Here is a 13,182-nt window from a genome sequence, read left to right as displayed (position 1 = left end):
ATTATTGTTATTGCCACTGAAAATACCTAATTAGACCATAAAGGTTTAGATTTGCCATTGAATATTGTTGAATAAAGAGGTTGTGGAGTTGTGACGTGGCATGGCTATACAGTAAGTGCTGTTGTCTCACAACGCTACTTCCTGTATTTCATTTTGGACTGGAAATCCTGTGTGATTTTTGCAAGGTTTCCCCATGTTCACGTGGGTTTCCTCCTGCTCTTTTGGTTTCCTTTCACCTCTCAGAGACTTGCTGGTGTGGTTGATTGGGGCCTCTCAGTTGTCTCTGCGATAAGCTCAACATTGCTAAAAATCTCACCAGGGATATGCAGCTTTCTGATAGAAATTCTGGTACCTGCTTTTCTTCTTATTGCTTCATATGGTTTCATTGATGTGCCACCCCCAGCCTCACAAATGAGTTTGTGTGAAGCTCTTTTTATTCTTAAATCATAGGCAAAACACTAAAAAGAAAATTGGAGGGAGATGTTCAAATGTAGTATTGCTTAGTCTGAATAATTCAATATTAATTGACAGACAAACTGAGGTGCTTACAGTATGTACACAAGTGTGCTATGGAAGCTACTGTAGGAAGATTGATTTTAGAATTTATTACGGAATAAACCTGGAATTTTCTTTTCCGTTAGTTTTCTAAGCTTTAACACCTTGTTCTTCGTCTTGCATCAGTCTCTGTCAGAACAGTTTTCTCCTGTCTCTGTACAGTTCTTTGAGAATGTTAAAGGGGACACATCTCCTGCAAAGTACTTGTACAGCAAAGCTGACCTATCACTGCCACTGTAAAGGTCAGAATACTCAGCTCTGTGTAACACTTGTCCCCCAGGATACAGATTTTTGGCGAGCAGACTGGAATTTTAATACAGACCACTGGTGCAAGAGAAATTTTTTTTTGTATTGACACATGAAGAGAACTTTAGATCAGATCTTATTTATATTCCTGCAACTCCTTTAAATAAAATTAGAGTTCCCGCAGCTGTTATTTTCCATTTAAAGTACAAGAGTGACAACGAGGAATTTTCACTCCCAACCCATGATTTTCCTGTGGTTTGTCACTGCTGAGCTTGCCCAGGTTGTGCCCATTGTTTTTACAGGTAAGCCCTGCTGGTCTTGGGATGTCCTGATTCTTTCTGCAGAGTTGATGAAGGCTATTGTAACACTTTGCTGGTGACATGAAACTCTTCAGACCTGACAAGAATAATTAATATGCAAAGATTCTTCAGTCAGTGCTCCATTGTTTTAAGATTATATGATAGAGTCATTAGGTCAACTGTTGTTGCTGTGGCCTTTAATTTCCCTTCCTTTCCATCTTTATATGTGTGGTTGCTTTTTTATTCAAGATGCACAGTTTGTTGCTGGTATCTACTGTTAAGTTGAGGTGTCTAAGATTCTGGGAAATCTGCACACCAGCAGTAGATTTAAAATCCCTTGACTTTGCCAGTCGCAGCTTATATCCCCTCTTTAAAAACACAAACTGTTAAGTTATGGTTCTGTCTATTTTTACTTCTGTCTCGTCAAGTTAAACTCCACAGACTCCTATGCGTCTGAATTTTTTTTCTAAGAAGATTTTAACCTCCAGCTTTAAAAATATTGTTTTAGTTTGTTTTAACATAGGCTTAGTTTCTGTAGAAAATGTTCCATTTGCTTTAATGGGTCACTGTGAGGCGGTTTTATTTATTTAAATCCACACCAGAGCAAGGCCAGTTTGAATGCATCTCATACTCTCTGAGCAGTTTCCCACCAGCTTGTTTTGAGAAGATTTTATATATCAATAATTTCAATCTCTTCTTACAGTATTGTGACCAAGTCTGGATTTTTATTCTTAACCTTATGGTCCAGTGTGACTGTACAGAGTAAAGTCACCCATTATCAAATAAATCATAGCAAAGAAAGCAAAGAAAAGGCCCTCCATCTGGACAGGACACATACAGCATAATTCAAGTTCGAGTTTCAAGTTCATTTGTCATTATACTCATACACAGGTATATGGTATAACGAAATGCTATTTAGTTAGTTATGCTATTTAGTAATGTAACTAGAGCAGAAACAACATGTTCTAGATAATCAGTTTTGCACGCTTGTTTTGTGGCACATTAACATAGACATTGTGTCCAAGTCATTATGGAAGTGCATGTGATGGGCGAAACAATTATAAGAGGGGAAGCATAAGTTTGATGCCTAGCATAAAACTCCAGAAATAAATGTTCCAGTTTGAACAAAGTTATGCCAGCCTGTATTTTATGTGGGCACGGATTATGCCATTTATTGTTCTTTTAGGTCTCCTGGCTGCAGATCGGCCCGAACAGCATAATAGAATATTGTCTGGAACAAAAAGTTCAGGGGTTGTTAGCTCTTTGTGTAAAAAAGGTGTCTGAAATGGGCTTTCAGTTCTAACCCACACTGTTACTCTGTGTTCGCCCCCTCATGCATATATGCAGCCCCACCTACAGTTCCTCACCTTGATTTTGTGTGAGGTTCTCTGTGTGAAAAAAACTCTCTCAGGAGGTTGGTGTTATTTTTGCCAGGGGCTGAAGGCTTTTCTGAACAAGGCTGAACACAAAGATGCAATGTCAGTCAGGAAAGTCAAAGCTAACAATTTCCAGATCTGCATCAAGGTTATTAGACCACATTCCAGTTTCTGTATGGTCTCTCCATGTTCTGCTATAATCATCAGATTAATGACTTGGTGAGGGTTTTTGCCCTTTTTGGCATGGTAACACGGAAGACTTTTATGTAAAAAAAGTAAAACTACTAAGAAATTAAGCACTTTTCTGTGTCAGACCAGTGAGAAAGGCCAGAGGCCTGGCAGCATGTTCTGCTGGAAATATTTTAGGTGTTTATGTCAATGATTTATAACTTTTCATCTGAAGTCTTGTATCACCCTGATTGTAAGTTTATTTCTCTGCTCACTCAGATACGGTTTAAATTCATTTAAACTCTTTGGTTCTCTGTGATTCTTCAGGGATCTGGATGTTGGGGATGGTTGCGGTCTTTAGCAGCAGCACTTTTTATTCATGCAACACTGCATTTGTATTAACTCTTTCAGATTCTATTCATTTTTTCAATTTGGATATTTCTGTTAAATTTTATACAGCGTAGAAAACATGCACTGAAGCACTGTTCTGTACTTGCCATATTACTGAATGGAGTACTTCCTCTAAATAAAAAGCATCTGAATAACTAGCACAGCAGAAGCCCATTTATAGCCTGAATCATCTCATTAGTGTTCTGGTTTGCCTCACACCAGTAGGACACCGACCAGAGGAAAAGGTTTATGACCAAAGTACAGATTGCTGAATTCCCGTTGTTCCTGTTCTTAAGTACAGTGTTATCCTGAAGCAATCACACTGCAGAACACATCATGTTTACTTAAATGTTTTATCAGATGTTGTTATCCCTTGAATTAGGATGCAAACATTTCCTGTGTTAATACTGTATTCTGATTCACAAATCCTAAATTGCGGAATTTGGCAGCTTAATTCCATGTAATTGCACTTGAAATTAAGTGGATAGAATTTTCGGTAAAAGTACCGGAAGTGCGTTGTAGTTCTTCAGCAACAAACTCCTTGACGTGCACAGGTTTAGAATAACAGGCTTTGAATACTTCTGCTGACAGAATTTCTGTCTTTGTTTATTGAGTTAAATCATCAATAACTGTTTTCTTTGAATATCTCTGAGCAGGAGAAAATGAAAACTTTGTGTCCATGAGTACCCTGAAGGCATTCTTTAGGGATCTTTTTCTTTCCTTAGTCAATATAAGCATTAAAACGAAAGATAAGAAAATAATGGGTAAGAGAAAAGTGGAACAGGATTAATCTGAACTATTTTCTTCAGTGTATTATTGTTTCTTCCACCTTTGCTGGAAAAGGTGCTTCTTTGCTCCTGATATGAATCCTTTGACAACCTGTGTATACTGTATGGTGATTTTGAAACTTCATTCCACCTGCTAGTAATTGTATGGTTTCCAGATAATAACTACACTTGACTGAGATTGAAGAGCCTCGGAATGTGATTGTGGTGATGAAATGGACTGTGCTGAAAACTCGGCAATACCTTTTCACCATTACTACCTAAGAGGGAAGAGGTCAGGCACCAGTATGGAGGCTGGGCTGTAGGATTACCCACTGTAATTACAGGTGTCCAAAATGTACTGCTAGAATTTCAGTCTTTCTGGACCGGAGTTTAAACAAGGTCCACAGCCTGTCCAGTGCAGGGATCAGTCCAAGTTGAGCCATTCACAATCACAGGGGTACAGCCCAAACCTGTCACAGAGTACATTAAGGGCTAATCAGAAACAATAAGTGAGGCTGAGTGCCAGTGACAGAAATTTAAATGCCATTTTACAGGCTGGCTGAAGCTTTTGAAGGGTCACATTAAACCTAAAAGTTAATTCCACAGTTAAATGACTGGCTCTTATTTTTTTCATGCGAGTTTCTCTATGAACATTATGAAATTGGTTCCAATGAATTGACCCTCCAATTGCTCCATGCTGGGTTAGAAACATGCATCCATAAATTGGAATGTGAAGTATCTGTGTCTGAGTCAGTGTGGTATGAACATGAACTAACTGTTGATGCCAGATATTTGTGAGATGGTAATTTTAAATACTAAATCTTCACATTAAGCATTGTTCCTCCCTAGTTAACCCAGATAATCGTTTAAGCCTTGAATCATGCTTTTGAAGTATGACATGGTCATAAGACCCTGCAGAGTGTCAGTGTTATCACTGGTTCATTCTACAGGTGGCTTCCGTCACTACTGCCAGATTGCACAGGGATTCATGATCCCTGAACAGTCAGTCAATTAACAGTCATTTTGTTTTGAATCTGTAAGGAAGTGTACATTTCTTTTTTCTCTGTCTTTTTCGTGTGCTCCCACAAGTCCTCTAACTTGCAGAGTATGAGGTGTGAGTACAAGGATGAGAGACACCTGAATTAATCATCCCATCCTGATCACAGATGGCATCTGCCATTAGAAGAGGGAGCGATGGGTGTGTGTCTTGACTTTTAAGTGTGGACAATTTGGAAAATGGCACAGCATTATAAAAGTACAGTTGGTCAGCGGACTCTGAATTAAAACACCTCCGAGTTCATTTAGATGCTGGGTGATTGCTGGAGGTTGTGAGGTTGTGAGTTCTTTCCTGTGAGAGTGCTGGAGGTTGTGAGTTCTTTCCTGTGAGAGTGACATGATGGACGAGAGAGTCTCTCAGGTTAATTTGACCTTCCACTTTTCACGCAAATCCATTCTCCTGCTGCTGCAAGCAGGTGATTAGCCAGTGTGCTTTCTAATTCCTCATTCTTATTTTGTCTTGAAAGTTGGAGATCTTTTTAGTGTCTGCATTGCATGCAGCTACTGTACTGTACAGTATATTGCTTTTAATGTCATAAACCTTGAGTGATGTTAAACATGCTGTATTTTGACACTTTGACAAGGAATGCGGAAAGCAATGCCATACAGTATGTCTTCTTTTTTTCAAAACTTTCTAAGCTGCTAGGAGAGCTTAAAACAGACCTCTAATTTTTATATGCTACAGACATTTCTCTGTGATGCAGTATATCTATATAGAAGAGATGCTACTTTTTTGTTGATGAAGACATGTCACTAGGTAATTAAAGATTAACAGATGTCTTAACTTTTGAAATACGTCTTATTTTTTCCTGAAGTCGACAGCTTTATTTTAATTGGGAACCTTATTTAATGAAACCTTCATTGCAGCCATCAACCACAAATTACAAGCTCCATTCCTGATGGCTGCTTTCTCTTTGCCAGAGGCATTTTGCTTATTTCTGATGGAAACTGGCCATGAAGTATTGGGTTTGTCAACTGTGAAGTTTTGAATTACTCTGGGCCCAGGGCAGCTTATTTTGGAAGGAGCACTGTGAAGACACTTTCTTTGTGCCTGTCCTGACACACAGTAATACCAAAGAAAGTCTCCAGCTTGAATGTTGAGCTCCTCCCTTAGTTTCGACTCTCCCTGGGACATTGTTTTCCCCGTTTTGGGAATAATTTAGAGTAATTGCACTTCTACACAGATCCGTCACTCTCTTTAAACGACTTTCCTAATATAGTCCATCCCTTTATTGAGGTGCTTCAAAGTGCTTCCAAGTTATGTCACACATAAATAACATTACACAGCAGCACCCTGGGGTGAAGAGACACGTTCTTTCGGGTACCATAGCCTCACATTCACTTCCTTTTTATTACTGAAGAATGAAACGGAAAATATGTGCCATGCGTTTTTTTTTTAATAAAGACAAATTGTTTCTGTGGTTACTAAGAATGCTTGGATAAAACCTGCAACAGGTTCTCTGTGTTTTAAACATGTTGAGTCTCGTGTTTTTCCTCATCCATCAGCTGAGATTTGTCAAAGAAAAATGCTGTGCCTCCTGCATAACCTCAGCAAAGGATCACGCAGTATGATGGGCATTCAGCATCACACATCATAGCAATAGACATATCTAGCACTGACACAGTAACAGTACAGAAATGGTATTCACACACACAGGATTTGTATTGAATGTGTCCTTATCATTTCTACATGCAGACATTTCTGGTAACAGTGGAAAAGCTGTCAGCATCTGTGCTGTGATATTTTCCCAATTCTTCATTACAATAAATAATAAATAAAAAAATAAAAACTTGTGGGTATCCTGAAACCACAGTCCAAGAAGATAGAGTACATTGCTTAGGACCGCACCTGGTGGATGACAAGTCCTTTTTCAAAACCACCAGTCCACCTAGCATGCTTTGATTTCCCTGTCTGATAGCTTAATTCGTGTTTGTTTACATTGCCATTGTGTCATATGGTGAAAGACTTGGAAATTTCAATAAAAGCAATTGATTGTTAATGTTTTTTAATCATTTATTTTACTGGTATAATGGCACATTATAAATTCCCAGATAAAAGTAAAGATTTTGCAGTTTGCAACATTAATTAGAGCAAATTTTTAAAAAAGAGCATCATAAGCTCAATGGAGTTAGTTACCAAGGGAAGCAAAATAGTTTTAAATTACAATGTTGGGAATCAAAGCGTTGGTTGCAGATTGTGAAGTTAAGATCACGGTACAGTGAACCTGACTGAAGCGCAGTCGGACTGGCTGAGACAGGCAATGTCTGAAGTGCTGTTCAGAAGGGTCTGTGAGGACGTCTTGATGTTCAGGCCACAGGAATGTAAAAGATACCGAAACTCAAATGTCACAGTCTTTTTTTCATGAGGGTAATTAATTTCCTCTCCTACAAGTACTGCACTCCTTGATGAACACTGCACACCTACTGTGATTAACTGTCCTTGTTCCCAGTTTGTGTCAAGACTAAAGAGAAAGCAAGCACAACAGGACTTTGATACCAATACTGTTTTAAGTACTGGGGTTATTTAGAGAGATAGCTTTTAAGTACTAAAATAACAACAAAAAAAAGTTGAATTATTGAGTCAGTCCTTCCAATTGGAAATGTAGCCAAAAAAAAGGAAAAAAACTTGAATTTCTATAGTAATAAGGCATCTGGGAGCAATCACAAAAAAGGGAAGGGGTGAAATTAGCCACAGAATAAGTATTTGTTGTTGGTCTGTTTTAGCTTAGGAAAAAATTGTATACTGAATGCAATGTCACATTTCTCCCAAATAAGGCAGAATGTCTCCAAAGGGCAGGGAATGTGTTTGGATTTTAAGAAAATCACCCTTTTATTAGAAGTTATGCAGCTGATGCATTTATTGTCAAAGATACAGGAATGTTTTCTCTTTGAGCTGTAGCTTTTGAGAAAGCAGGATGTCTTTAGTTCGGAAGTGAAAGGACAGTGTTGTTTTTAAGATAGCAGTATCGTGTGACCTGATAGTGATTAATGGAGGAGATGTTAATTTGTCTAGACTCTGCAAAGTACCACAGGACATATGCCAGTAATATTAACATGGGAACCACTCAGCATTACACAAGGTTTACTTAAAAAATGGATTTCATTTCCTGCTCCAGTGCTAGAGATGCTTTCATTCAAACATGTTTATGCTACCACATTTTGGTCATATATGGGAATAAGGAGTGAAATGTGGGGTAGTTCCCGATTTGATAAAGAGTAGAGTATAGAGCTGACCCTTTGGTTACCTGTCTGCTACTGGTATATTAAATGTGACAACCACACTTCTGGTATGTACTGTAAGTGGATGTACTGTAGTGTCTGCACTGTTAAACTATTAAGAGATGCTCCAGTACTTGTTTGCAATCAGTGCTGTGGCTTTCATTCCCCAAAGCATAGTGACCAAGTATAAGGAAGACTTGCATACAACTTTCTTCTCCATATACTGTACATACAGTAAGTGCAATTGTGCTTCATTCCTGCTTGTAAAATTGACTAAATCTCTTTAGTGTTGAACTGAAAAGACCAGACAAAGTCAACTCACAGGACAACCTCAACCTCAAGAGTAAAACAAGTACCCCGTCAGTGAAAATTCAATACAGGTGCACTGTGGGACAAAAGTAAGGTGCACTGCTTTGCATCTTAGAATAGTTACAACCTGACACAAATTTGCCATGCCATGTAGTTGAAGCTGCTTCTCTGGAATCTTTATTGAATGGCCAGATGTGATTCTGGGATCATTTATCTCTTAATGACCAAGGGAACAAGATTGTCCCCTTTCATGGTTTCCCTTTGTTATGGTGTGTTTTTGAGATAAAAGCCTTGGGGGAGCCCAAGTAATTTAGTCAACCCAGGGCCTGAAAGAGGGAAAATGACCAGCACCGTGAAGCCTGCCTCTGTTCTGCTCTCCTCATGATCACGTATGTGCATGTGAGACAGAACATCGGGTCTGCAAGAGGCAGGAGTTCAGCTGGTCAGCTGGTCATTTTGCCTTAGATTTGTTTTCCTCCCTACTTTTGATTTACAAGTGGCAAAGCTTTCTAGTTCCCAACATAAATGTTGTGAGAGCAAACGGGTTACATGGCTAATAAATTTCATGGATACTACTGTATGCTGTAAGATTTATTAGATCTCCTTGACGTAAGTTGGCAACAGCTTAGCAAGTGCACAGCTTGCCAAAGGAAAAACAGAGAAGTGTATTAAGGTGTCATTTCAGTGATTTACATCCTTTGTATCATGCACAGTTAATAATCATTTTCTGCATAAGAATCTCATCCTGCTCTAAAAGTGAAAGAGCAAAAGGCGCAAATTTCAAAACAAATAAGGAGGATTTGAAAGAGATTTTTTTTTGTTTCTTAAAAAGTTTGGAAAATTAAGTTTTTTTTCAGAGCTCAAAGTAGTACACCAAATTTTGCAAAGGATCAGGAAATCGTCAGGGTTATCCTGTTTTAGGCAGTGAATGTTTTCTGGCTGGTGTTTAGCAATTTGCCCTGCGTCATTTTCAGAAAACGTGTTGCTTTGCATACTTTGGTGTAACACAACTGAACACATCATACTTATATGTTATTACGTGTATTTGAAGAAATAGAGAAGCAACAGGAAATCCACAAAATCCAAGAACACAAACATGTGTGAGTCAGCCCTGTCCTCTAACCGCCTGGCCACCTAAAGTCCATTTCTCTGGACCATAAATTTGTTTCTTTTCCTTATTTGCCAAATAATTTCACTGACCTCCAGAACTGTCCCTTTCCGTTTGCCCTATGCCTCTGATTTTCTTGCACTCTAGCTGTACTTGCACAGTGGCCAATGACAGACAATGCACTGAGTGCACTTTCCAACAGAGGGTGCTGGAAGGCACAGAAAGGGTATTACCAGGGCCCTTTCAGTCCTCGATTAAGGCTTGATCAGTTTCCGAAAAGGCATTGATAAGTGAAGGAAGATCCAAGCAGCCTGCTACTGGATTTGAATTTTTGAGTCAAAGCCTCTGCAGTGTTGTCTCTTTAGACAGCAAGATAACCCATTAATAAACTGTCAATAAGAACAAGGTGAGAAATCCCTGCCTTTTGAGTATATTATGAATGTTAGTCAGTGGTCTCTTGAATTGTCACAGTTAAATTTTCAATAATTGTTTTATATTTCCAAAGCAATATTCAATGGTGACAGATTAATTTAAGAAATAATAAATCTGAGAGCAAAGGATTCAGAACACAGTGGTTTGCTAATTAAAAATGAGTCTGTGAGTCAGACATATAAAAAGGCTTTTGCAAGCTGGGTGTAACACTGCATTTAAATTGAAACATTTAATTGGCAGCTGGCTTCTAAAACAACTCTCCAAATTAGTTTGATTTGTAAAACAATGCAATTTGTTTTTTTTAACACAATGTAAACCAACTGTTGTCATATTTTACAAGCAGATAAAAAATGTTGTTCTCAAAATACAATAACAGAGGAAATAAATGCTATATGACAGATATGCCAATCTTTTCTTTCTTCTAAAAACTTCTTCTGTTGTTTTGTAGGGCTTCCAGTGTTCCCAAACCTGCACCAGCTCCTGCTCCAAAGGTAAGTTAATCTCTATCAGTGATGTGCTTTTCTGTCAAACGGTGATAGATCTCACTGATGAAGCCCCACATTTTAAAGAACAGCTAGTTTTAGTTGTACTAAACACAGGTTTAAAGTACCTGTGACTATCTGACAGATTGTATTGTTGTTTTGCAACAAAAGGATAATGTAGAAAATTAGTGTGTACATTAGAATGTCTAAAAGATTTTTGTTACATCTAGGAATTTTCAGGACTATCTCAAAGCTCTTTTCAATAAAAGAAACTGATCTAATTATATTTGCATTGATAAAGCTTTTGTCTTGTGGACATGTTTCAGATTCTTAGATTTTTTTATTTAGCTATGCATTTTTTTTATTGTGTAATGCATGTTTTGGAATTGTATTCCCAAATGCCCATACACAGAAAATATGCATGATTCCTGTGGTTTTCTGAGAACATGTGTGAATCAGGCATGGTGAAATCATGCAGGTTATATTTTAAGCCATTTCAGCTTCACATTCATTTAACTGTGCTAGCTAAGTGCACCTGTCACCTTGTTTTCCAGTGTACAATAGTATAGTTAACTGATGTCTTCTCCCAGCCTCCTCGTATTCACTCAATTTGCTAAGCCATTTTTCAAAGACATAACAAGAAAGCCTCTCGGTTTTCTGAGCAATCCACAAAGTCCATGAAGGCAGTTTTTAGTTACTTTTTTGGAGGTTCTGTGATTTCAGTAGGTGTTGTGCTAAAGCTCAGGCCTGTTTCTCTGGCTGAGTTGGCCAGGCTGTGAGGAGGCATCAGTGTCTGGTGTGCTGCATGTTGGTGACGTGTGCTGTGTGTGTGTGTGTTTTGTGTCCCTGCACAGGAAGAGCCTCAGCAGACCATTAAACCAGTGCCCAGTGCGCCTTCTCCACTTGTTGCCCCCAGCTTGGCCTACAACAAGACAGCCAAGCCTTTCGGGGCAGCTGCCCCTAAGGTGGCCTCCATTCCCTCGGCACACTCTGCTTTCACCCCTGCCACCTCTTCCACCAACCCCATCCCCCCCTCCACCAACCCCACCCCCCCCTCCACCGCAGCCAGCGCTGCCCCCTGCCCCTCCTCCGTGAAATCACCCCCCTCGGGTGTGCGTGTTCCCCCTCCCGCAGGCGTGAGGGTGACCGCGCCCGTGACTGCTAATGTCCCGCCACAGCCTTCTGTCTATAACAGCCCCATCAACCTTTATTCCAATGACACCGCCTGCGAGGTTGCTGAGGGTCAGAGGAGGGGGCTGAAGGACAGCCAGGGGAGTCCCTCCCAGCACAACGGGTAGGTACCCCGTTAGCCTGGCACAGCTGGAGGCTTCACTGCGGTACCAGCAGACGTGTGCTTCAGAGTCAGACCCCATGCTCGCAAACAACACAGGCACCAAAAATGGTTCATCTACATCTGCGGAACATTCCCCTCTCTGACTTCCTCCAAAAACTTTAGATTTTGAGAAGTTCGATCATCTGAGGCAAAGGAATAAAATGCTGTGACGTGTTGTTCCCGTTTTCCAGAATAATCCTCTTTAATATTTTCATTTAGGCCTAAAGGTCTTTTAAAATGACAAAGCACTGAATGTGCTGATACATTTGGAAAAAGTAATTTCTGTAATTTACAGCTTTTTCTTTTTTCGGTATCAATGGTGTGAAAAAAGTGTCTTGTATCCAGTAACAGTCTGAACTTGATGTCCTCTATGTGAGATTTGCGTAGTATGTGCCAATAGTGGGTATATTTTTCATCTTGAATTGATTCTCTTTGTGCTGCAGCAGGTTAAATGGTGCTGCTTTTCTGATCTGTGCTGATTTGTGCTGTTGAACCAGCAAATACACCACAATCTAAAACCTCAGTTACTGAAAAAACTGATTGTGCGGAGAGCATGTGCAATTCAGACTGTCAGTGAAGGTTATCACTGGTTGGTACTGGAGGCAAAATACCACTGAAATTGAAGAAAATACTAGGAACTGTCATCCTGAAATTATCAGGGGATTATTCGGAAAATAGAAATGCTGTGGCACTCATTTTTACTTTGGATTAGTGTGGTTTTGGATTTGCATCAGCAAAGAAAAGAAGAACTAAAAAATACATTTTAACACTTTCAAATCAGGAGCAGCTGCAGAGTCTCCTAATATAACCCCAGTTATTTAGTGATGAAAGATTATTGTTTTCAAAAAGCTAATTCCAATTTGACATGCGTTTGGAAGCTTGGGAAATTGAAATGAATTCATTCAATCTCTTTGCAGCCAAACCTCTTAGCTTGGATTCACCTCATTGGAGGAGAGGTTGCTCTCAAGGCTTTCTAAATAGCAATAAATATTCCATCAAGTCCTGTTTGGAAAACACATCTAGGATTCTTTAGATTCTCATAAATTACTATGAACTACAGTTGCTTTCAGGTCAGAGTAATAAAATAAATTGAAAACTGTTGTGTACAGTATAAATAATCGCAGAGAAAGTGGATTGGCTGTAAAGATAAACATGGTTGGATTCAAAACATCTCAATCTGGTCTCTGACTTCTCAGCCCACTGCACATGCTTGCACAAGCTGGCTGTTCTACAAAATACTTTCCTGGCAAGAAGATTTCTCGTGGTCTGGCCTGAATCACACGCTCGCCTGCGCCCAGAAACCTCTAGCTGATACTGAGCAGCAAAGATCTCCCATGCAGATCTCCAGCAGCGTGAGAGAGACAGGAGTTCTGTGTTATTTCATGACATACCTTGGGATGAAGAATTCAGTGGTGGTTATTGTGAACACAGCTGATTGTTAG

The 13,182-nt window shown here is 39.4% G+C and overlaps 1 protein-coding gene across 17 annotated transcripts in view; it reads left to right on the top strand.

The window, feature by feature from the left end:
• Positions 1 to 13,182, top strand: part of pdlim5a (PDZ and LIM domain 5a) — a 124,328-nt gene that overhangs the window by 61,300 nt on the left and 49,846 nt on the right. For 10 of the 17 annotated variants that reach the window (XM_088628621.1, XM_088628622.1, XM_088628626.1 and 7 more), the window contains 2 exons: positions 10,374 to 10,416; positions 11,586 to 11,701. In XM_088628621.1, coding sequence (XP_088484747.1) covers positions 10,374 to 10,416; positions 11,586 to 11,701 — 159 coding nt within the window. Of the gene's footprint in view, positions 1 to 967; positions 1,104 to 10,373; positions 10,417 to 11,585; positions 11,702 to 13,182 lie in introns of those variants that run through there. The other 7 variants (XM_088628630.1, XM_088628627.1, XM_088628632.1 and 4 more) reach the window with 4 other exon arrangements.

Source organism: Lepisosteus platostomus, chromosome 4, assembly GCF_059453375.1.
Source record: "Lepisosteus platostomus isolate fLepPlt1 chromosome 4, fLepPlt1.hap1, whole genome shotgun sequence".
In the NCBI taxonomy this organism is placed as follows: Eukaryota; Metazoa; Chordata; class Actinopteri; order Semionotiformes; family Lepisosteidae; genus Lepisosteus; species Lepisosteus platostomus.
The sequence above is the reverse complement of the archived record's forward strand: the minus strand, read 5'-3'. Positions and strand labels throughout refer to the sequence as shown.